This window comes from Bos javanicus, chromosome 3, assembly GCF_032452875.1.
Source record: "Bos javanicus breed banteng chromosome 3, ARS-OSU_banteng_1.0, whole genome shotgun sequence".
Taxonomy (NCBI): Eukaryota; Metazoa; Chordata; class Mammalia; order Artiodactyla; family Bovidae; genus Bos; species Bos javanicus.
In genome coordinates, this window is record NC_083870.1 from 120,747,385 (window position 1) to 120,770,822 (window position 23,438).

The 23,438-nt window shown below is 57.6% G+C and overlaps 1 protein-coding gene across 1 annotated transcript; it reads left to right on the forward strand.

Moving 5' to 3' along the window:
* Window positions 1–1,428: 1,428 nt before the first annotated feature.
* Window positions 1,429–23,321, forward strand: GAL3ST2 (galactose-3-O-sulfotransferase 2). The gene is made up of 4 exons (XM_061412955.1): window positions 1,429–2,673; window positions 17,697–17,783; window positions 18,877–19,141; window positions 19,835–23,321. Exons 1-4 carry the CDS (start codon window positions 2,645–2,647, stop codon window positions 20,651–20,653), a joined length of 1,200 nt encoding a protein of 399 aa, XP_061268939.1. The 5' UTR covers window positions 1,429–2,644; the 3' UTR covers window positions 20,654–23,321.
* The last annotated feature ends 117 nt before the right edge of the window (window positions 23,322–23,438 follow it).

The following is a 23,438-nucleotide window of genomic DNA, read 5'->3' on the forward strand; positions in this document are numbered from 1 at the left end:
TGTGCCAGGAGGGCACTGCCCCAGGGCCCCGGGGACAGAGGGTGGCTGCAGGCGGACGATGCCCTGCCTCCTGACCTTGGGCTGGGCTGTGTGGCTCCGTTGGCAGTGAGGTATGAGGGGCGGTGGTCTGTCAGGTGAGACGAGCCCATACCTGACCCCGTGAGTCCTGGCAGCCATGCCCTGGAGCCTTCAGGTGGTTTGTCTGGGTGCTGCAGGTGGGGCTCACCGGTGAGGTCGGGGCTGGGAGCACAGTGCTTCTGTCTCTTCATCCCCCACCCCACCCCCCGCAGATACGAGGTACATGGTGTGGGCCCCAGCTCCCCCAAGGAAGGCCCTCCCAGAACCTCGGCTGGGCAGGGAGCAGGGCCCCAGCCTTCTTGCCACCCTTCCAGCTGAGCATCTCTTTTCCTCAGGTGCGGGCTCCCTGAACTCCGCCCCTGCCCCCCAAGCCCTGCTGTGTCCGAAGCACCATGGGAGAGAAAGTGAGTGTGCCAGCGAGGCCTCTCCAGCAGCTCGCCAGAAAGTCCTGGGAGGGTTCTGAGCGCACGTCTGCACGTCTGCCCTTCTGCCCATCCACCATGATGGGTCAGACCAGGCTGGGGAAGGGCCTGTGGACAGGCAGCCCCAAAGTGCCTGGCCATTGCGGCACCCCTGGCACCCACATGGCCAAAGACCCTGGGCTGGCTGGGGCTGGGTGCCGGGAGCCGGCGAGAGACATTCCACTCGTGACAAAGGTCATGAGGAAGGAGGCTCGGCATACGCAAAGGCGGGATCGAGCCTCAGGAATCCCCCTGGATATTCTCGAGCATCTACCCCCAAAAAACCAGAGTCTGCCTACTTTATTGCTTTGTGCTCTCACCTCTGACTTTACTGGGGGCTGTCCCCCACCACCATCTCGCTCTCTCTGTCAAAGAGTTAACTTACAGCTCCAATTCATAAAGTTCCTGGGCAATTAGGAGTGTTTAAATCCAAACCCCTCAGATGGCTCTCTAACTCACCTGACAAGTTTACCTGGACTCCTACAGCTATGCATACGATTGTTTATAGTCTCCCAGCCTCGAGAGGCACGGGAAGCTTAAGATATTCAAATAGCTTAGAGCCTCTCAGAGAGTTAGAAACTGTCAGAATAAAACTAGTAAAAGATTTCATTGATGAGTCAATGCTTGTTGCCAAGTTTTCACATCCCCTGAATTGTATCCTTGAATATGTATTGATTAATAGTTGGTATGTAGAAAAAATAAGTAGTGGCCTTGGTGTTAGTAACTTTAGACCCTTAAGGTAATAAATTCTTTCCTTTGTTGTAAACCCATTACACATCCACCCTATAGGAATGCAATTTTATCTTCGGAAGATGGCGCCAAACCTTAAAATAATTACTCTTAGAGAAAATAAGTCTTTGTTGATAAGTCCTTGTCAAGAGTCAAAATGTTAATAGGCCTTCTGGCCAGAAGATGATGTAAATCACCTAAACCATTTGTATACAATAAATTTGCAGGAAAGAAACCCTGGTTTTTGATAAGGATCAAAGACTGCTGACTTTGCATCCCCTATTATCCTCTATGTGTAACTTAGGGTATAAAAGCCCCTGTTGAAAATAAAGCTACGGGCCTTGCTCACCAATGCTTGGTCTCCCCATGTCATTCTTTCCTTTAACTTCCGGCTGAAGTCTCCATCTGGAGCGTGGATATCCTCTGCGACCACTTATTTGCCTGGGCTTCTAAGACCCACTCGAGAAGGTGTCTAAGGTGGGGCACCTTCCACTATTCGAGAGGGCGCCTGCGGCCTCCGTGGTCAGAGCTAACCTGGTGTCACGGGTTATATTGATTTTCTGTGTAAACCAAGCTACTCAGCTTCTTTTCTCCACTGAATTTTCCTACTGAGCTATCCTCATTCTATTACTCTTTATATCTTTGATAAATAAATGAATAGGTCGCCAAAGCCGTCTCTCCTTCGAATGCCCTGGATCAGCCGGCGCTGGACCTCGGCAGCTGGGGTGCTTCACGGCGGAGTGAGGAATTTTGTCTTCCCTTATGGACCTAACATTTGGTTAAAATGCTGCAAGTATTTCTCTCGGTCTACTGTCTTTGAATTGTATTTATTTATTTCCAAAAGAAAGAAGTGTACTTACATGGAGTAAAATCTAGTAAATTTAAAATTTTCTACCGCAATGTCCTCTTTTGAAAGTTCTTTTCCAGCCCAAGGTGTAGATAACAGCTGAGTTTTCTCCCGGGGTGAAGCTTTTGAGGAGGAGGAGGAAAAGGAGAAAAGCTGCTGACTTTGGCTCCTGCTCTCTTCCTTGTCCTCAGAGCCACCCACTGACCCTCAGCAAGATCTGCATCTTGCCCTGAGTTCTGGACCCAGAGGCCTTGTCACTGCCCACAGCTCCCTGCAGGCCCCCTGGGCTGACCTACCCCGCACCGGGGCAGGGTGAGAGGGCGCAGGCTCACGGGCATGTGCCAGATGCCAGCCGCCTCCGGGAAGGCCCGGACTCGGGTGCGGGCGCAGAGGGCGCGGCCCCAGCCGGGGCTGGCAGGTGTGCTCCTCCAGTTCCTGCTCTGCCCAGTGTCACGCCCCGCCAGTGCCTGTGCCCTGCGCTCGCCCGCTCAAGTCAGGCAAGGGCCAGGCCAGATCGCCACCTGCCAGCATGCCGTCCTCTCTGGGGGGCTTGCAGAGGTAAGCGGGGGCTGTGCCACCACAGGGGCCAAATTCCTTCTTCAGTCCTGGGGGCCTGAGCGCCTGATGGACCAAGTTCTCCTGGGGCATCGCCCTGGACCAGGCATTCGCTCTGAGTTCATCCTTGTGGGCCTCATTTCAGGCAGTGGGGAGCCCCCCTCTCCTGCCTGGGCAGCCTTGTCCTGGGCCTGGTGGGCGGTTCGGGCAAGAGGGATGTGAGCAGAGGAGACAGGGATCTGGCGTCTGGGCTGGAGGCCTAGGTGGGCGGCTGCTGGGGGTCCGGCTCTGCTGGCCTCAGTCCTGTGGTCACCTTCTGAGGGGCTGGCCGTGTCCCCCGCCCAGCTCCGGCACTTCAGCCCAATCACCCGTCTTTTGCAGGTTAGGGTGCTGGCCGGGCCCTGAGCCCTAGAGCCTGCCCGTGCGGTGGAGGTCAAGAGGGGAGGGGCGTGGCGTTTGCAAGCACCCCCGTCCTTTCCTGGCCCGTGGGGGGTGCTGTGCCTCTGCCACCGCTCCCCGAGGGCGGGGGGACATGACCAATCTCTTCCCGGGGCCTCCCTGGAGGGCCGGCTGGGGGGTGTCGCCCTGCTATCTGGGGTCCAGCCCGGGTCCTGCGGGCTGTGCCAGCTCTGGCGGAAGGGTGGGTCCCGTGGGGGCTGTTGGGACACACGGCCCGGCCGGCCGCTGTGTGTGTCCCAGGCTTGCGGGTGCAGCACAGACCTCGGGGAGAAGGGCAGTGTGTGGGCTCACACTCGGTGGGGAGAAGGGCAGTGTGCGGGCTCACACTCGGTGGCCCTGAAGGCCCAGAGCCTCGGGTCGGTTTTCTCTGACTTGTGGGAACGCCTGGGGCCCATGTTGCTAGGTCAGCGCCCTGGGCCTGTGGGCAGACAGGCCAGCTGCTGCCCAGGACAGGGCACCGGCAGGCTCGGCCTTGCAGCACGTCTGGGCACCACGGGAACCGAGGGGACAAGTGTGGGCTGGGGGCATCCAGGGGTCCACGGGGAGGAGGGGTGGGCATGGGCCAGGGGTGCCCAGGGGTCCACGGGGAGGAGGGGTGGGCATGGGCCAGGGGCACCCAGGGGTCCACGGGGAGGAGGGGACGGGCATGGGCCAGGGGGCCAGGGGTCCACGGGAACAGCAGGGATGGGTGTGGGCCGGGGAGCCCAGAGGTCCACGGGGACGAGAGGGGAGAGGTGTGGGCTGGGGGCGCCAGGGTCCACGGGGACAGTGGGGACGGGCATGGGCCGGGGAGCCCAGGGTTCCATGGAGACGAGAGGGGATGGGCGTGGGCCAGAGAAGCCAGGGGTCCATGGGGACAGCGGGGACAGGGAGGAGGGGACGGGCGTGGTCTGGGGGAACCCAGTGGCTTGTTTGGTTATACGGGCCGCCTGGAGCAGAGACCAGACCTCTTCTGCTGGACAGGGTGAGGGGTCTGGGTGAGGCTGCTGGCCTGAGATGCTGGGGCATCAATCCCCCTGACCATATGGGAGCTATTGGATGGTCCCTCAACTCTACGCCTTGGCTTCAGGTCTTTGGAAACTTGTGTTTCTGGTTATTTGAGGTCAGCTTCTCAGGACAAAAATGTCCTGGGGTGCTGGGACCAGGGAGTGGCTGTGGGGAGCCATGTGATCCCAGGGGGCTGTGTGACTCATAGAAGGCTGTGACCCAGTGGGGGCTGTGTGACCCCATGGGGGCTGGGTGACCCTGCGAGGGCTGTGTGACCCATAGAAGGCTGTGATTCCTTGGGGGTTGTGTGACCCCGTGGGGACATTGTGACCCCGTGGGGGCTGTGTGACTCCATGGGGACTGTGTGATCCCATGGGAGGCTCTGTGACCCCGTGGGGACAGTGTGACACTGTGGGGCTGTGTGACCCCATAGAAGCCTGTGACCCCATGGGAGCTGTGTGACACCATGGGGACTGTGTGACCCCATAGAAGGCTGTGACCCCATGGGGGCTGTGTGACCCCATGTGGGGGCTGTGTGACCCCGTGGGGACAGTGTGACCCCATGGGGACTGTGTGATCTGTGGGGGCAGTGTGACCTCACAGGGGCTGTGTGACCCCATGGGGACAGTGTGACCCCGTGGGGGCTGTGTGACCCCATGGAAACAGTGTAGCCTCATGGGGGCTGTGTGACCTCATGGGGGCTGTGTGACACCCTGTGGGGGCTATGTGACCCAGTGGGGACAGTGTGACCCCATGTGGGGGCTGTGTGACCCTGTGGGGGCAGTGTGACCCCATGTGGGGGCTGTGTGACACTGTGGGGACAGTGTGACCCCATGTGGGGGCTGTGTGACCCTGTGGGGGCAGTGTGACCCCATGTGGGGGCTGTGTGACCCTGTAGGGGCTGTGTGACCCCATGTGGGGGCTGTGTGACCCTGTGGGGGCAGTGTGACCCCGTGGGGGCTGTGTGACCCCATGTGGGGGCTGTGTGATCTGTGGGGGACTGTGTGGACCCTGTGGGGGGCTGTGTGACTCTCCCGGCCTCAGGTGAGCTCTTAGGGTGGGTAAAGAGTACACGTGGGAGTGCAGGCGGGGAGGGGACAGGGCAGGGCGTCTGGCAACATTCTACACAGCTGCGGTGGCCACGTGTGGGCTGGATGGGGGCCGGAAAGAGTCCAGAGGGGGGCCAGCCAGGACACTTGCAGTCTGCTTTTCAGCGGACAAGGGGACGCTTTGGCCTGAGCATGAGGTGACGGAGGCAGGATGGCAACTGAATGAGGAAGAGTAGACCTGTTTCCATGGTGACCGGGCAGAAGACTGGACCTGTTTCCATGGTGACCGGGCAGAAGAGTGGACCTGTTTCCATGGTGCTCCGGGGGAAGACAGCACGCAGCATCGCTGTCTGGGACACACTGGAATCTCTGTGCTGTGTCTGTCTGAAACACGTCTCCCCGCAGCCACACTGCCTCCCACGTGCTCAGATACTGTCTAGTCTGTGTTTATTCTTTGCCCGTCTGTATCAGGTGGCGCAGTGGTAAAGAATCCGACTCCAGTGCAGGGGGGTCAAGAAACCTGGGTTTGATCCCTGGGTTGGGAAGATCCCCTGGAGGAGGAAATGGCAACGCACTCCAGTGTTCTTGCCTGGGAAATCCCAAGGACAGAGGAGCCTGGTGGGCGACCGTCCATGGGGTCACAAAGAGAGTCGGACACGACTTAGTGAGTAAACAAGTCTAAGTTTATTGACTGTATCTACATCGATTCTATTCTGTGCCTGTGCTTTTCTTTCTGTTCTATTTGCTTCTATTTCACACTATTCTCTAAGAGTGCTGGCTGCAACCTCCAGCCCTCAGAGTGTGACCCACTGAACTGACTTCAGGGCAAATGTGGTGCCACCCGGATGGGAGGAAACACCCCAGGTTGTAGAGCACGAAGCAGTCCCCTTTGGGGGAAGGACTCAGAGGGCCCCGTTGGGGTCGGGTGGGGACATGCACCACCCTGGGCTCTCCTCATATCAGCAATCTTGTAAGCAGCCCCCAGAGACCTGGCTGCACCAGGCCATGCTGACCTATCTCTCGGGCTCAGTGTCCCCCTGGCGACACCCCGCCCCACCAGGGGCTGCGCCTAGCTGGACAGCTGCAGGGCTGGAAGGCCCTGGCTGCCTCTTGCTCCCGGGTCTCGGCTGCAGCATCTCGGTTCCCCTCCTGGAAAGTGGCACAGCACCTTCCTGGGGGTGCCATCTCAGGACAGTGTGGAGGGAAGTAGAAGCAGAAGTTGCAAGGTTCTTCCTGCCGGCCTCAGATCCCAGCCAAAGCAAGGCCGCATCACTCCCAATTCGGTGGGTGGTGACAGGTGGGGACGGGGGGGGGAAGCGTCTTGGCCATGTTTCTTCTCTGTTGCACCCTGCAGGCAGCAACAGAGTGACTTTCCTTTCTGTTTTGGCAGGATCCCCTGGGTGGAGGGTGTCCCACTCTTTCCCTCTATTTAGGGGATGTTGAGTTTGGGCATCTGGGCCCTGTCCCTGCTTCTTCTTGGTTTGTACGGATGGCTGTGTGCCCTGGACTCACTGGACGACGGCCTCACCCACCCTGATCACAGGGTCCCCAGGCCAAGGAGACCTCCGGCAGCCCTGTGCCCGGCCCCCTGCTGGTGCATCTGGGGGTGGGGGTGGGGACCGGGGGCCAGCACCTCCTTGTTCTTCTCAAACAGCCGAGCCAGGGCAGGGGGGCAGGGCCTGGTTCCCGAGGATGCAGCCTTCCTGGCCAAGGGCTTATCTGTGAGGAGGGAGCCCTGAGTAACTGTTCAGTCTTGTCCTTGGCTGCTGCTCATTAAATGCTGCCACTGTACACACCCCCTTGGCTTGGCCCCACACCCAATAGGGCATTTGGGGCTAAACAAGAGCCAGTTGAAGGAGTGATGGATGGACAGACCAGAGGTGACCGCTGTGGGTGTGTTTACCTGGCCACTTTGGATCCTACTCAGGAGCCCTGGATTGGGCCCTGGGATCAGCTAAGGGAGATAAGTGCTTATCTTACAAAAGGTTTTCTGCTAGTCATGAGGAGCTGATGTCACCATGAAGGGATTTAGTGATTTCTCAAGATGAGGAGATGCAAGGCTTGGGCTCATAAAATCAGTTTCTGAAAATATCTATGTAAAGACCTATTCCACCAGTTTTCCTGGAGCACAGAGTGTTTCATTTCAGGGAGTATCAAAGGTCAACAGCTGCAGCTATACAAGATTCCATTCCCGAAGACAGATGGCAAATGCCCAGGACCCTGTCTCCCTGCCGGGCAGGACATCCCTCCTGTTGAGAGCCCCAGTAGTGGCTCCCTGAGCACCGGTCCTGCTGGGCGGACCGCCCGGCCCATCCCACACTCACACCCTGCTGACCCCCGGGTGATGGGACCAGATGGTGTTCTGCAAAGGAAGAGCCTCTCCTTAGAAATGAGGGGTTTCTCTGAAGACATTATTTTTCTTGGGCAGCTGTTGTTGCCACCAAAAACCTTGGATTCTCTGCCCAGCGAAGCCAAATAAAAAAAATACGGAGACAGAGTTTGGAGGAAATAGAAAGGTGGCTTTAATCCTCAACCGGCGAGGGGAGACAGAACAGAACAGGCTTGTGCCTCGAGGACTGTGCCTTCTTCCATGAGGAGTCGGGGGATCCTATAGATGAGGGCTTGCAGCTGGAGAGCTGATGAGGGACAAGGACATCAGGACCTTGTATTCTTCTTCCTCCCACATTGTTTCGGAAGCAGTCATAGGCTGGTATTGGGTAGTCGGGTCCATTGCCTTTTGTGTGCTGTACTGCGGCCTTCTTTCTGAATGGGAAAGAGGAGAAAACCTACAAGGGGTGGTCTGCAGAGGGAGAGTGCAGTAAAGGTGAGCACCAGATATAGGATGTGCTGCTGCTGCTGCTGCTAAGTCGCTTCAGTCGTGTCCAACTCTGTGCGACCCCATAGACGGCAGCCCACCAGGCTCCCCCGTCCCTGGGATTCTCCAGGCAAGAACACTGGAGTGGGGTGCCATTGCCTTCTCCGATAGGATGTGTCACATAGAGTTAAAAGATAATAGGTGCAGAACTAGCTCATGCAGAGTCAGAGGGTGAAAAGCAAACTTAGTTACCGACTACAGGTTGTTGCTGTTCAGTCGCTCAGCCGTGTCTGACTCTTTGCGACCCCATGGACTGTAGCACGCCAGGCCTCCCTGTCCTTCACCAACTCCCAGAGTTTACTCAAACTCATGTCCATTGAGTCACACGAGATGGCCATCCAGCCATCTCATCCTCTGTCATCCCTTTCAATCTTTCCCAGGATCAGGGTCTTTTCCAGCAAGTCAGCTCTTCGCATCAGGTGGCCAAAGTATTGGAGCTCCAGCTTCAGCATTAGTCCTTCTGGTGAATATTCAGGACTGATCTCCTTTAGGATGGACTGGTTGGATCTCCTTGCAGTCCAAGGGACTCTCAAGAGTCTTCTCCAACACCACAGTTCAAAAGCATCAATTCTTTGGTGCTCAGCTTTCTTTATGGTCCAACTCTCACATCCATACACAACTAATGGAAAAACCATAGGTTTGACTATAAGGACCTTTGTTGGTAAAGTAATGACTCTGCTTTTTAATATACCGTCTAGGTTTGTCATAGCTTTTCTTCCAAGGAACAAAAATCTTTTATTTCATCACTATCCACAGTGATTTTAGAGCCCAAGAAAATGAAGTCTCTCCCTGTTGCCATTGTTTTCCCGTCTGTTTGCCATGAAGTGATGGGACCGGGTGCCATGATCTTAGTTCTCTGAATGTTGACTGCAGATTAGGAACGAAGTAAAAACTCGGTGTGATCAGCCCTGCTCACTATTCTCTGTATCTTTGTTCTCAGGGAAGGAAAGAAGAACTCATTCCTCTTTTCTCCTTTACACTGCAATTCTGTGGAGAACTTGTTCCCTTAAGGCCAAAGGGGTTGTTGTAAATGTGACAGCAGAAATTTCCAAGAAGTCCTCAGTGTGGCTCCTCTGAAGGGGCCAGCAAACACCCAGTGTTTGGTGAAGGGAGTTTTATGTGTCAGAACAAAGTCAGGCCGGGGGCAGACTGAGGGGAAAAGCCAGGCCCATTAACATCCCAGGAGGGCCTCATCCAGCAGGGGTTAAACTCTAACTATATGGGATGATAAAACTCTGTGTAAAGTAGATAGCCAGTGGGAACTTGCCATGTGACACAGGGAGCCTAAAGCCAGTGCTCCATGATGACCCGGAGGGGTGGGATGGGGAAGGGGGTGGCAGGGAGGTTCACGAGGGAGGGGACGTGTGTATCCCTGTGGCTGATTCATGTTGCTGTATGGCAAAACGAACATTGTAAAGCAATTATCCTCCAATTAAGAAAAAGGAACCAACTGCTCAGGCTCCAGTGACAAGCTGCCTTCCCTGGAGGGTCTTGTGAGCTCTGCAGATATGACTCCACTGCAGTGTGGGAACCCCGTGACCACAGCGTGGCCTTCCAGAAGTGCACCCCTTTGGGGCTTGGGGAAAGTGTGCAGTGAGCAGACCCCGGGGCCCGGCCCCTGGGCTGCCGCACCGTCTCCCGCTGCATCTGTGGCCGCCCTCCTGGGGCCCGCAGGCCGTGACCGCGGGCTGACACGGGCATCCTTTCCCAGCAACCCTGCCCTGTGTGTGAGCATTCTACACTTGGCCCACCGTAGCCTGAACTTACAGAGACTCAGCCTGTCCACCTGCTGGTTCCTGGGAGTCTCTCTCAGGTGGATCTCAAGTCCTTCGTCAGGAGGACTTGAGGGAGCGTTAGGCAGCTGGGGGTTGGAGAAGCTCACATCATGTTTGAAAACCCAGGTATGGTAGCAGATACAAATGGTGGAGCAAGGGACTCCCCTGATGGTCCAGTGGTAAAGAATCCACCTTCCAAAGCAGGGGACGTGGGTTTGATCCCTGGATGGGGAACTAAGAATCCCATACACCATGACTAAAGATCTTATGCAACACAGCTGCTGAGCCGTGCGCTCTGGAGCCCATGTGCTCTGTAACGTAAGATCCCACATCCACAACTAAGACCTCATGAGGCCAAATCAGAGCAGATCAGATCAGTCCTCAGTCATGTCCGACTCCTTGCGACCCCATGAATCACAGCACGCCAGGCCTCCCTGTCCATCACCAACTCCCGGAGTTCACTGAGACTCACGTCCATCGAGTCAGTGATGCCATCCAGCCATCTCATCCTCTGTCATCCCCTTCTCCTCCTGCCCCCAATCCCTCCCAGCATCAGAGTCTTTTCCAATGAGTCAACTCTTCGCATGAGGTGGCCAAAGGACTGGAGTTTCAGCTTTAGCATCATTCCTTCCAAAGAAATCCCAGGGCTGATCTCCTTCAGAATGGACTGGTTGGATCTCCTCGCAGTCCAAGGGACTCTCAAGAGTCTTCTCCAACACCACAGTTCAAAAGCATCAATTCTTTCGGTGCTCAGCCTTCTTCACAGTCCAACTCTCACATCCATACTTGACCACAGGAAAAACCATAGCCTTGACTAGACGAACCTTTGTTGGCAAAGTAATGTCTCCGCTTTTCAATATGCTATCTAGGTTGGTCATCAGTTTCCTTCCAAGGAGTAAGCATCTTTTAATTTCATGGCTGCAGTCACCATCTGCAGTGATTTTGGAGCCCAGAAAAATAAAGTCTGACACTGTTTCCACTGTTTCCCCATCTATTTCCCATGAAGTGATGGGACTGGATGCCATGATCTTCGTTTTCTGAATGTTGAGCTTTAAGCCAACTTCTTCACTCTCCACTTTCACTTTCATCAAGAGGCTTTTTAGTTCCTCTTCACTTTCTGCCATAAGGGTGGTGTCATCTGCATGTCTGAGGTGATTGATATTTCTCCCGGCAATCTTGATTCCAGCTTGTGCTTCTTCCAGTCCAGCGTTTCTCATGATGTACTCTGCATATAAGTACATGAGGCCAGACAAGTAAATATAAAAAGGGGTGGGGGGAGGGCAGGTCATGTGCCACAGTGGCTTGACCTTAAGGGGGTGTGTGTGGAGAGCAGAAAGTGATGGCAGGGGCTCAAATTCTCCCAGCTGTGTCTGAGACTAGGCTTGTGTCTGAGATAGGAAGCAGTAGGAAGAGGGTCACTGAGAAGCTGTGATCACTCACCTAGAGCCAGACATCCTAGAATGCAAAGTTAAGAGGGCCTTAGGAAGTATCACTACAAACAAAGCTTGTGGAGGTGATGGAATTCCAGCTGAGCTATTTCAAATCCTAAAAGATGATGCCGTTAAAGTGCTGCACTCAACATGCCAGCAAATTTGGACAACTCAGCAGTGGCCACAGGACTGGAAAAAGTCAGTTTTCATTCCAATCCCAAAGAAGGGCAATGCCAAAGAATGTTCAAACTACCGCACAATTGCACTCATCTCATACGCTAGCAACTAATGCTCAAAATTCTCCAAGCCAGGCTTCAACCATATGTGACCCATGAACTTCCAGATGTTCAAGCTGTATTTGGAAAAGGCAGAGGCACCAGAGATCAATTTGCCAACATCTGTTGGATAATAGAAAAAGCAAGAGAATTCCAGAGAAATGTCTACTTCTGCTTTATTGACTATGTCAAAGTCTTTGACTATGTGAATCACAACAAACTGTGGAAAATTCTTCAAGAGATGAGAATACCAGACCACCTTACCCGCCTCCAGAGAAACTTGTTCAAAACTGGGAAAGGAGTGCGTCAAGGCTGTATATTGTCACCGTGTTTATTTAATTTATATGCAGGGTACATCATGCAAAACGTTGAACTGGATGAAGCACAAGCTGGAATCAAGATTGTTAGGAGAAATATCAATAACCTCAGATATGCAGATGATACCATTCTAATGGCAGAAAGTGAAGAGGAACTAAAGAGCCTCTTGATGAAGGTGAAAGAGGAGAGTGAAAAAGCTGGCTTAAAACTCATATTCAAAAAACTAAGACCATGGCATCTGGTCCCATCACTTCATGGCAAATAGATGGGGAAACAATGGAAACAGTGACAGAGTTTATTTTCTTGGGCTCCAACATCCTGTGGAGAGTGGCTGTGCCATAAAATTAAAAGATGGTTGCTCCTTGGAAGAAAATTTATGACAAACCTAGGCACCATATTAAAAAGCAGGGACATCACTTTGCCAACAAAAGTGTGTATAGTCAAAGCTATGGTTTTTCCAGTAGTCATGTACGGATGTGAAAGTTGGACCATAAAGGAGGCTGAGCACAGAATTCATGCTTTCAACTTGTGGTGTTGGAGAGTCCCTTGGACTGCAAGGAGATAAAACCAGTCCATCCTAAAGGAGATCAGTCCTGAATATTCATTGGAAGGACTGATGCTGAAGCTGAAGCTCTAATACTTTGGTCACCTGATGAGAAGTCTATTGAATAGAAAAGACCCTGATGCTGGGAAAGATTGAGGGCAGGAGGAGAAGGGGACGACAGAGGATGAGATGGCTGGATGGAGCCACCAACTCAACGGACATGAGTTTCAGCAAACTCCGGGAGACAGTGAAGGACAGGGAAGCCTGGCGTGCTGCGGTCAATTGCTTCGCAGAGTTGGACATGACTGAGCGACTGAACACCCCCAAAGTGTGGCGTCGGAGTTGGCCGTGTGGGTGTGAACTCAGGGAGTTCCCAGCTGTGTCCACTGAGAGGACCCAGCAACTGACAACGTCCCAGAGCAGTGAGCACCCCCAGCCCCCAGGCTGTGGTCCCTAAAGACCATTTCTTTTCTTTGCTTTTTTTTAAGCCCATTTCTTTCCAACGAGACCCGGAGCGTCTTGGCGATGAGGCTGGTCACAGGCCAGCGGGCAGGCATACAGGGCGAGCGGGGCAGTGCCCCGTCACACCAGATGGCAGAACGCTAGTGTTCGGCTACAAGAGGCATGTACAGTGGCTGAAGGACTGGATACAAGGCACATTTTTTTTAAACAAAGCTTTTTCTACTCTAGTGATAAGGACCAAGAAATGAAAGTGAGTTCGTTTACAATGGCAATAAAAACTAGAGATTGAGATCAACACAAGGGTCACAGGACTGAGGTAATGAAAACGACAAGACGCTGTTGAGAGCCTGGAGAGAAAACAGCCCCTGGGCGCACGGGTCCGGCACTTCCCCGGGGAAGGCGACGCTGGCCCAGGCCCACCCAGCGCCCCCTCCTGGAGCAGCCCCGGCTGCCCCCCCGCCCCTTCCTGCGAGGGGCTGCTGGTGTCCATGGCTCTGAGCAGTTTCCTCCGATGGACAGAGCTGGCTAGGAGTCCCGTGCAGCGGCCTGTCCGTGGGTGGCCGGCCGCCCGCTGCCCCGGACGGAGGGCATCAGGCGCCCTCCCTGTCCTCGGGTCCCCTCCCTTCCTAGCGCCCGGCAGGCCCCTGCTGCCTGACACCATTTAGAATTGTCCTGTTATTACCGTATGACGTGCTTCCATGGGGAGTTGAGAACTGAATTCTGAGTTAGAAACTCTCTTTGGGGGAAGATGTGAAGCTTCGACTATTTGGTGTGGGGTCCGGCCATCTCCTTGCACCAGAGCAGAGTTGGGGGTGTGGACCTGCACCCTGCTTGCGGCCAGGGGGCCAGAGGGGTCTCACGGGGCGGCCCTGCAGCCAGTGTGAGTCCACTTCTGAGTTTCTGCCTGGGGGGGCGTCGAGAGGTTCCTGCGAGGCCGGGGTCTGGCCTCCCTGCTGTCGGGCATCACCCGCCCCGATGGAGCAGCCGTGCTCTGCCCTTTCCTCCCGGGCTCCTCCCCTGCATGCCCCCTGCTCGTCACACTCCCCGTCCCTGCGAGCCCTGTGGAGAGGCCGCAGGCCATTCAGGAAGCTCCCTCCCGGCTCTGCTCCCTGTGCCAGGCTCCGAGTGCAGGTGCGTCATCCGGCCCCTCTCACCTGGGACTGACAGCCGCACCGAGCGGCCCCTCGTCCCCTCCAGCCCTGTCGGGCCCTCCGCTCCCCCCGGGAGGCCTTCCTGGTCCCAGCCACTGCCACTCCACGTGGCTGGAGCCCAAGGAACCAGCTGCCCTGGGGGCACAGGCCGTGTGGAGACGCAGGGCCCAGAGGTCCCAGGAGGGACCTTCTCCTCCTTCGGATGCAGGGACACCTGGAACTCACCCCCCGACCTCGGATCTGCCCGAGGGGAGGCCTCGGAGCCGGCCCTGACACCAGCAGGGGGCAGGTGGTGAGGAGGGTGTCGGGGCAGGGGAAGGGGGAAGGGCCATGAGCCTTGGAACTGACCCGGGAAGGTCAGTCGTGAAGCCTCCCGGTGCCTGGGGGCAGGTGGTCGGCCTGGTCTGTCCTGGGGACGGTGTCTGGCTGGGCAGCTCCTCCCAGGAGCTCAGAGTAAGGCCGAGGGGAGCACACACAGGCCTGCCTGGGCGCCTTGCTCCCCCGAGAGGTCAGGATGCTGAGCCATCAGTGTCCCTCCCCTGCTGGGCTGGTCGGGCCGTGCGCCGGGTGTCCTGGGGGCAGGGGTCTCAGCAGAGGCCACAGAACCCCACCTCCCCGACTTGCTCCTGTCTGCAAGAAAGAAAGGTATGGGTGACGTGTAGGGGGTGGTGTTCCAGCCGAGTAAGGGGTCCCAGTGGTCCCCTGCCTGGCAGCACACAGGGGCCTGCCTGCTGGAAAATCAGGGCCAAAGCACCTGGATGCAAGCGGGTGCCCGCACTCTACACACACTGCAGCGAACACCTGGAAACAGCCCAGGCCCTGGAGGCGGTGTCTTTGCCAACACCCTGCTGAGGCCACAGGAGGCAGGCAGGGCCAGGGCCGCCTGGCTGTGAATTCCATTTATTCGTCTAGGAAGAGCCTGCAGCCGGAGCATTAGGACTAAACAGGGGCCTGACTGGGGGGCTGTTCTTGCTGCAGGCTGGGCCCCCTGGATCCAGGGCCACGGCCGGGCTGCAGGCGAGAAGCTCACTTGTGTTTCAGAGATGTGCCTGCCTCCATGGGCAGACCTAGCTAGGCCCAGGTTGCAGCCCACCGTTCCCACGGATTCACACAAACGCAGCTGAGGCTGACAGCCACCACCTTCTTGTGCCCCCCGCAGGACAGAGGCTGTAAACACTAAATGAAGCTTTCTCAGCATTCCCTCGCAGTTGGGGGAAGGGGGACCATGTGACCGCATTTCGGCCGAGAAGATGGACAAGGAGGTTTGTTAGAGGCTTCTAAAAGGCTTTTGCTTCCTTATTATGGCTGGTCCTGTCCCTTCTACTTTCTTGCTGATGCAAATGTTTATGTGATGTCTGGAGCTTAGCAGCCATATTGTGACTACCAGGCCACGAGCATGGGGAGAGAGATGTCAGTTTTCGCAGTGTGACGGGGCCAAGTCTGCCAGAGCCAGCAGCTTCACTCCCAAGCCTCTAGGTTGGTGAGAGGAGTCTGCCGGAGTCAGCAGCTTCCCTCCCAAGCCTCTAGGTTGGTGAGGGGAGTCTGCCATTGTTTTCTGATTCCTGCAGCTGAGGTTCCAAGTGACATGGGTTTTTACTGTTGCTGCTGTGCAGTTGCCCAGTTGTGTCTGACTCTTTGTGACCCCGTGGACTGCAGCACGCCAGGCCTTTTTATGCTGATGTGCGAGTGCATGTCCTGGCCCTGGCAACACCTTGAGCTCCGGACTCCTTCAGCCACTGCTGGGCACCTCCTCTTGGTGTCTCAGGACGTTTCACACTCAACAGATTTGCTTCCGATCTTGCTCCCACCCCATTGTTTCTCCTCCCTCTGCACCCCATGCTGACACAAAGCAGGAGGTCTGCGGTGGCGGGTGGGATGTGTGCTTGGCTTCACTCACTCACTCAGCACACATGCGCCGAGCACCGTGCACGTGCCAGCTGCCTTTCCAGAAACCGAGGAGCTTACCCGATGGTGGGCAGAGCTGTGCTGTGTGCTTACTTGCTCAGTCCTGTCCAACTCTTCGAGACCCCATGGAGTGTAGCCCGCCAGGCTCCTCTGTCCATGGGTATCCTCCAGGCAAGAACACTGGAGTGGGTTGAGGAAATGGCAAGTCACTCCAGTGTTCTCGCCTGGAGAATTCCATGGACAGAGGAGAGACTATCACCTCCAGGGGATCTTCCCAACCCAGGGATCAAACCCAGGTCTCCCGCAATGTAGGAGGATTCTTGACCATCTCAGCCACCAGAGAAGCCCAGTGGGCAGTACAGACTACAAAGGGACGGCTGCAACTGCGACGCCCTCAGGTGGCGGGGGTGAGCTGCAGGGAGGTCGGGAGACCCCCTGCCCACAGCCCGGAGAAGCGCGAGGCGGCTCTTGCAGAAAGACAGTCTGCTGCTGGAGCCTCTGAGTGAAGAGGTCCTGGGGCTTGGTGTTTGAGGAACAGGAGGAAGTGGAATGGCTGGAGGGTAGGGGTGGAGTGGGGGCCTGGGGACTGGCTGGGAAGACTTGCATTTTCCTGAAGGGTTTAGCACAGGAGGCTCTTCAATTATGGGATTTAATCAAGGGTTTGAGCTTGTTGAAAGAAAATGAAAGTGTTAGTCGCCCAGTTGTGTCCAACTCTTTGTGACTCCGTGGACTGTAGGCTCCTCTGTCCATGGGCTTCTCCAGGGAACACTGGAGTGGTTTGCCATGCCCTCCTCCAGGGGATCTTCCTGACCCGGGGATCGAACCTTCATTGCAGGTGGATTCTTTACCTTCTGAGCCACCAAGGAAGACTTTGAGCACATTGGATTTTTTAATAAAAGGGTATTTTGGGCTGCTAGGGTGGAATGAACCACGGGGCAGGGACACAGGAGGGGGTAACCAGGCCACCAGGGTTCGGGAGCAGCGCGGATCAGGACAGAAGGTGGGGGGAGGGAAACGGGACCAGAGCAGGTGAAGAAGCCACTGTCCCTGGGGGTGGGCTGGGTTTGGAGGGCAGCGTTGGAGCCAGTCTGGACCTTGGAGGCTGCGATCCCTGTGGACACCCCAGTGGGGGTTCGGGGCCAGCCCAGGCTGGGGTGTAAGTCTGGGGCGGCCTGCAGATGGTGACCAGAGCTGAGACTGGCTGGGCCTCCTCCCCCTTCTCAGTACAAAGTGGCCCTCCAGGTGGCGAAGCGCAGGGAGCCCTTCATGGCTGAGCTGCTGCAGCTTCTTTGTCCAGGGATGGCGGGACAGGGAGCCCCTGCCTGTCTCTCCTGATCTGCTCACTGCCTTTCCCTTGTGTGTTCTGGCCCAGGAGCCCTGCCCACACCACCTTCAGCTCCTGCACCCGGGCGGGCCCCCCTGCCCTCATGGGCCCTGGGCTGGAACTCAGGGGTCTCAGTCAGGCCCATCTCTAGGGGGCCCTGCTCAGGGTTGAGGGTCCACAGACATGTTTTCACCTCTGATTGCCCCCACAGGGAGTGGATCCCCCTCTTGGCTTCTCCCAGCTTCTGAGTAGTGGGCAGTGCAGGGGGGCCACGTGGGGGTGGTGTCTGATGACTCAGGCCCATCCTGGGCTTTGCCCCCACCCTAGGGCCCCCATGGGCCAGCACACAGTAGGTGCTGGACACAAGTTGTCACATGGATGCCGGGGAGGTGGAGGGGGTAGGGAAGGGGGTGGGCAGCAGAGGCTCCTCCTGGGCCCCGGACTCAGTGCTGAAGAGGTCCTCTGCCCACAGGTGCTTCTGGGCCGTGCTCCTCCTCCTGGCCCTGGCTGTGCTCCTGCTGGGCTGCATCATGCACGTGGACATCGGGCTGCTCATGCCGTGAGTCCTCCACTGGGTGGCCTGAGGTCTGGGCACTGCCCCCTCCCCGAGCAGTACTGGGACCCCAGCGTGCCCCACTCCGGGTGGCACCCAGCCCTGCCTGTGACTGTGGTAGGCCACGCCTCCCTTCCAGGCCTCAGCCTCCCCTCTGCAATGGAGGAGGGGCTCTTCCTGTGGTCACCCAGCCTGGGGGCCTCCCAGTATCTCCCATGGGCAGTAAGCTGCCCAGAACTCCAGGCAGGGATACGGGAGGGTTGAATCTGGGCCAGGTTGGGGGTGCCCTGGGCAGAGTTGCTGTGTGCAGAGGGTGACTGGGAGGCAGGGCTGGGGTGGTTAGAACCCCCTAGTGGTCTGGATGTCAGGACCCCTGCTCCCCTGCTTGTTGGTGGTATGGCCTCTGTGAAGCTCAGGGTCCTCCCGATGGCTACCCTGCCCTAGTGGTTTAGCCTGGCTGGTGGGAGGGCCCTCCAGCCCCGGGCCTGGCTGATCTCCACTGGAGAGGGGGAGTGCTAAAGCTCCTGGGTATCCCTGCCTACCCCCCAGGCCTGGCACTAGCCTCTGGACCCTGTCCCCACCATCCTGGGTCACTCTCACCAGCTCTGTTTTGGGATCTTGTGTTGGGGCAGGGTGGGCACCTGTAGCTCCAGGCTGGTGTCCACAACTGGGTGGGTGCCACCCTGAGATCACAGGAGTGAGCACCAGCGTCCAGTCTTGCCCGGCAGTGAGTCAGCCCATCTCAGCATGAGGGGCCAACCAAGCACCGCTGGCCATATGGCCTGGGTCACAGGGCAGAGCGATGCTGGGCGCCCTCAGAGCCAGGCAGGAGGTTGGGAAGCAGAGGGGTGCAGGGCCTGCAGTACATGGGGGCAGGTGGTTGCACCACTGGAAGAGGGCAGCCAGGGCGGGGTCTCAGGTGAGGGGCACAGTAACGGGGCTGGGCTGGGGTGTTGCCAGCTCAGGGAGTGTGGGTCGGGGAAGCGTGGACGGGGCAGAGGCTTTGCGGGCCTCCAGGTTCAGGGCTCGCGGGGCTGGAATCTCTCCGGCTGGGCAAGCGCGAGGATTCCCGGCCCACGGCGCTGCGCTCTTCCCCCAGCCAACTCGGGGACCAGGCTGATGGGCCTCCCGTCACCAACGTCATGTTTCTTAAGACGCACAAGACGGCCAGCAGCACGGTGCTCAACATCCTCTACCGCTTCGCCGAGACGCACAACCTGTCGGCGGCGCTGCCCGCCGGCGGCCGCTTCCACCTCGGCTACCCCTGGCTCTTCTTGGCGCGCTACGTGGAGGGCGCAGAGCAGGGCGGGCCCGGGCAGCGCTTCAACATCATGTGCAACCACCTGAGGTTCAACCCGCCAGAGGTGCGTGGGGCGGGGCTTCCGGGGGCGAGCTCCTGGAGGCGGGTCTCCCGGGGCTGGGCTCCATGGGGGCGGGGATCTGGGGCGGGGCTTGCGGGGCCCCGGGGCGGGGCTCCTTGGAGGGCGGGGCTTCCCAGAGGGCAGAGTCTTCCGGGGGCGGGGCCCATGGAAGGCGGGGCTCCAGGGGGCGGGGCTCCCCGGCGGGGTCGCGGGGTCGCGGGGTCCCGGGGCTCCCGGGGGCGTTGCTCTCCCAGTCGGCAGCGGGCACCCGGCGTCTGCCGCCCTCTCCCTCTTCTTCGCCTCCTTCTGGGTCCAGACCCACCAGCTCGTCCCTCCGCAGGCCCTTTTCACGTGTTCACAGCTCCTTCTCTGGGTCATTCGGGTCTTAGCTTAGAGGGCATCTCCTCCCGGGGGCTTCTCTGACCTCCTCCCGAAAGGCTCAGCGGGGGTGACGGCGAAGGGTAATGGGGGCCGGGACGTGGCCAGGGTTGTTCTGGATGCTGGTGCAGGGTGGCAGGCAGAGGAGCCAGGTGGCCTGGACTGGAGGCAGGAGACTGGGTTTCGGGGGCAGGGGACCAGGGGCAGGCTCAGGTGTGTTGCGGGGTGGGGGCAAGGGAGGAGGCACCACCTGGCCCCGGGACCACGCCCCGGGGAGCCCAGAGGGTCACCAGCCCTTCCCGTTCTGTCTCCCGACAGGTGCAGAAAGTCATGCACAGCGACACCTTCTACTTTTCCATCCTCAGAAACCCTGTTTTCCAGCTGGAGTCCTCCTTCGTCTACTACAAGAGCCACGTCCCCGCCTTCAGGAACGTCTCCAGCCTGGATGCCTTCTTGGCCTCGCCGTGGACCTACTACAACCAGAGCCTGGGGCTGAGCAACGCCCACGCCCGGAACAGCATGTGGTTCGACCTGGGTTTCGACAATGACGCGCCGCCCGAGGAGGGCTACGTGCGCGCGCGCCTGCTCGACGTGGAGCAGCGCTTTCAGCTGCTGCTCATTGCCGAACATTTCGACGAGTCCATGGTGCTGCTCCGGCGCCTGCTGCGCTGGCGGCTGGACGACGTGGTGGCCTTCAGGCTCAACTCGCGCAGCCAGCACAGTGTCACCCCCTTGTCGCCCGCAGGCCAGGAGCGCGCCAAGCACTGGTGCGCCCTGGACTGGCGCCTGTACCAGCACTTCAACCGCACCTTCTGGGCCCGGCTGCGCGCAGAGCTGAGCCCGCGGCGTCTGCGCTCCGAGGTGGCTCGGCTGCGCGAGCGGCGGCGCGAGCTGGCCGCCATGTGTCTGCAGGACAGCGAGCCCAAGAACCAGTCGCAGATCACCGATTTCCGACTGCGCCCCTACCAGTCGGGCAGGGCCGACATCCTGGGCTGCAACCTCAGGCCGGGTCTGGACAACCAGACGCTGCAGATGTGTCAGCGGATGGTTATGCCTGAGCTCCAGTACATGGCCCACCTGTACACCCTGCAGTTCCCTGACAAACCCCCCAAGAACATTGCCTTCCTGGGGGCCTAGAGGGATGGCACCGGGGACTCTGGCTGGGCCCTCTCCTGTTGTCCTTGGAAAGCCCTAGGTGCTGTCTCAGGCTCTGAGGGGTCTTCTGGGGGCACCTGGGGTACCCAGGCCCTGCCAGACCACCAGTCCTCAGGGTGAAGACACCAGTGAAGAGACCACCCGTGATCCATCCTCTCGGAGGTGACCTCTCCACTGAGGACCCGAAATATAGGACACCCGCGCACCTGGACTGAGGATGTGAGCCTGCTCATCAGATTCATCAGATGGAGCGTCCTATGAGGTGGGAAAGTGAGGGGTCTTACATCAGAAGAAAGGAATCTGGAGCTCAGAGCGGCTCCCCTACTTTGCCAGCCATGGGGACATGGCCCTGGTCACTGAGACACCCACACTGTCAGCACCCCACACTCTGGAGGTGGGCTTGGGGACCTGGGTTTGGAAGAGTCTGGAATGCTCAGTTTCCCATCTTTGGCTGTATGAGCCTTATTTCCAACTGAAGAACGGTTTTGGATTGAGAAATGTTACAACTGCTTACAAGGCAAATGGTTTAGCCGGAGCACAGGTTGAAGGCCTGTGCTGCAGCTCTGAGCTGCAACAGACCGCCCCCAAAAGATGAGTGGAGGAGGAGACCTGCCGGAGAGCTGGGAGGGGACTGCTGTACCCTTGGTTGCCGTGGAGACGGCACTGGATGAAGCCCGAGGAGGGTGGCTTCCAGGCCCCCCTTCTTGTGGTTTGTGTGGAGGGAGTGAGGATGCCTGCCTGGCAGAACATGATCCCTGGCTGCTTGGGGGCCCAGTGGTTAGTGGGGTGCACACACCCAGAACCATGTGCCCTCTGCCTGAGAAAAGTGGGCTACCTGGAGCACCCAAGAAACAGAGCTGCTCTTTCACACTCAGCTGAGATGCTCAGCCTGGCCTGTCTGTCTGGCTCTGGGGTCCCCTTCCTTCCACGTGGGGCCCTCAGCCTTGAGGACCCCGGCACCTGCTCAGGTGCTCCTGGGTCCAGACATGTCCACACTTTTCAGGGGAATCAGCACTTCAAAGAGAAGGGGAACGCTCACCCTCAGAACAGGCAGCAGCTCACTTGGACACAATTTAATGGAGAGACTTTATGAAGAATGAATTTTCAGTAAGAATATGGGATATACTGCAGCAAATTTGAGAATAAATGACAATATTTAGAAACAGAAAAAAATGAACAGAGTCCATGCAGGATGGACCGGAGATCCAGGTTGGCAGGAGACGCCCCCCACCCTCCCCCGCCCCCTGGGAGGTTCCTCCATCCTCCATCCAGAGGAAAATGCGAAGAGGGAAATTGCAAGGGAGAGAGGAGACAGGGAATCAGATCCCAGATGAGCCAGCCTGACAGGAGTCCGGGAGGGGCGGACGAGCCATGGATGAGAGTTGATAGCCAAACGAAGAATGGGGAAATGACCCTGATTTAAAGAAAGCCTCGAGCTTCCCTGCTGCTCCACTGGTAAAACCTGCCAATTTAGGAGATGCGGGTTCGATCCCTGACCCAGGAGGGTCCCGCGTGCCACAGGACAACTAAACCCGGGCACTGCAACTACCGAGCCTGTGCTCTAGAGCCTGGGGGCTGCAACGACAGAGCTTCCGAGCCCCGGCCACTAAAGCCTGCAGGTCCCCACACCTGTGCTCTGCAACCAGCAGAGCCACTGCGATGGGAAACCCGTGCACTGCAATTAGAGAGTAGCTCGTGCGGCAGTGAAGACCCAGCACAGACAAACATAAATAAATAATAAATAAAAATAGACATTAAAAAAGAACCAGTGCAGCCAAAATTACATAAACGAAAATAAAAATAAAGACTCAAATCCCATCACTGCCCTGAGCCTCAGGCGAATCTGCCAACCGCCAGAGAAAACACGATGCCTGCTCAGCTGATGTGAGGAAGCGAGTGGATCCAGGATGAGCAGGAAGCGTGGAGGCCTCTTTATACCGAGTGAGCGGGCTGTCTCTGCGAGCCGGTGTCAGACCGTCACTGCTGCCCACAGGGCTGGGACCGTGCAAGTGGGCTGTTCTCAGCTGCATGGTAACCAAGAGCGCGAAACTGCCATGGAGATTCAGTGGCGGTTACTCTGGTCTTTGAGGTTGGCAGGAGCGTCAACCGGCACTGTCTTTTTGGAGGGAAAATTGGGGATATTTATCACAAGGTAAAGTGCATGTGGTTCGTAACAGACAACTTTGAAAACAATCCGTCTGCTTGTCCGTCCAGAAGAGAGTTTAACGTGCGGAGTCCGATGCGGCCAATAAAGCTGGAGGCCCGGACTCTGTGGGTCTCCTTTCCGGAGGGGCTCTAGCTGCGTGTTGTTGGAGGTGGGGTTGGTAGGCGGGGCTGTGGCTGACTGGGGTGGGTGTGCAGGGGAAGCTGGGGAGAGAAAGTGGTTTTTCAAGGGAAGCAGGTTCTTATGCAAGATCTCCATGTTTTAAAAAAGCGGGCATCTAACTAAAACATTACAGTGTCTGAGAGAGGGACCAGGGTGTGTGTGTGTGTGTGCGCGTGCGTGTGTGTGTGTATGTGGGGGGGCCTCCTTTCATGGCCCCCAGGTGCCCTGCCCCGTGGGGCTGCCCGATGGGCATCGCAGAGGCTTGGATCGTGTCCCTGAGCCTGGGTTCTCTGAGGGAGCTGGTGAGCCACGGCTGGTGGGGCTGGCAGACAGGGACAGAGCTGGGCCCTCCCTTCTAGTTCAGATGGGCTCGAGAGACTCCGGGCCATGCTAACCCTTCCTTCACACCTGTCTTCCCCTTTCCGCTCACCGCAGACCCTT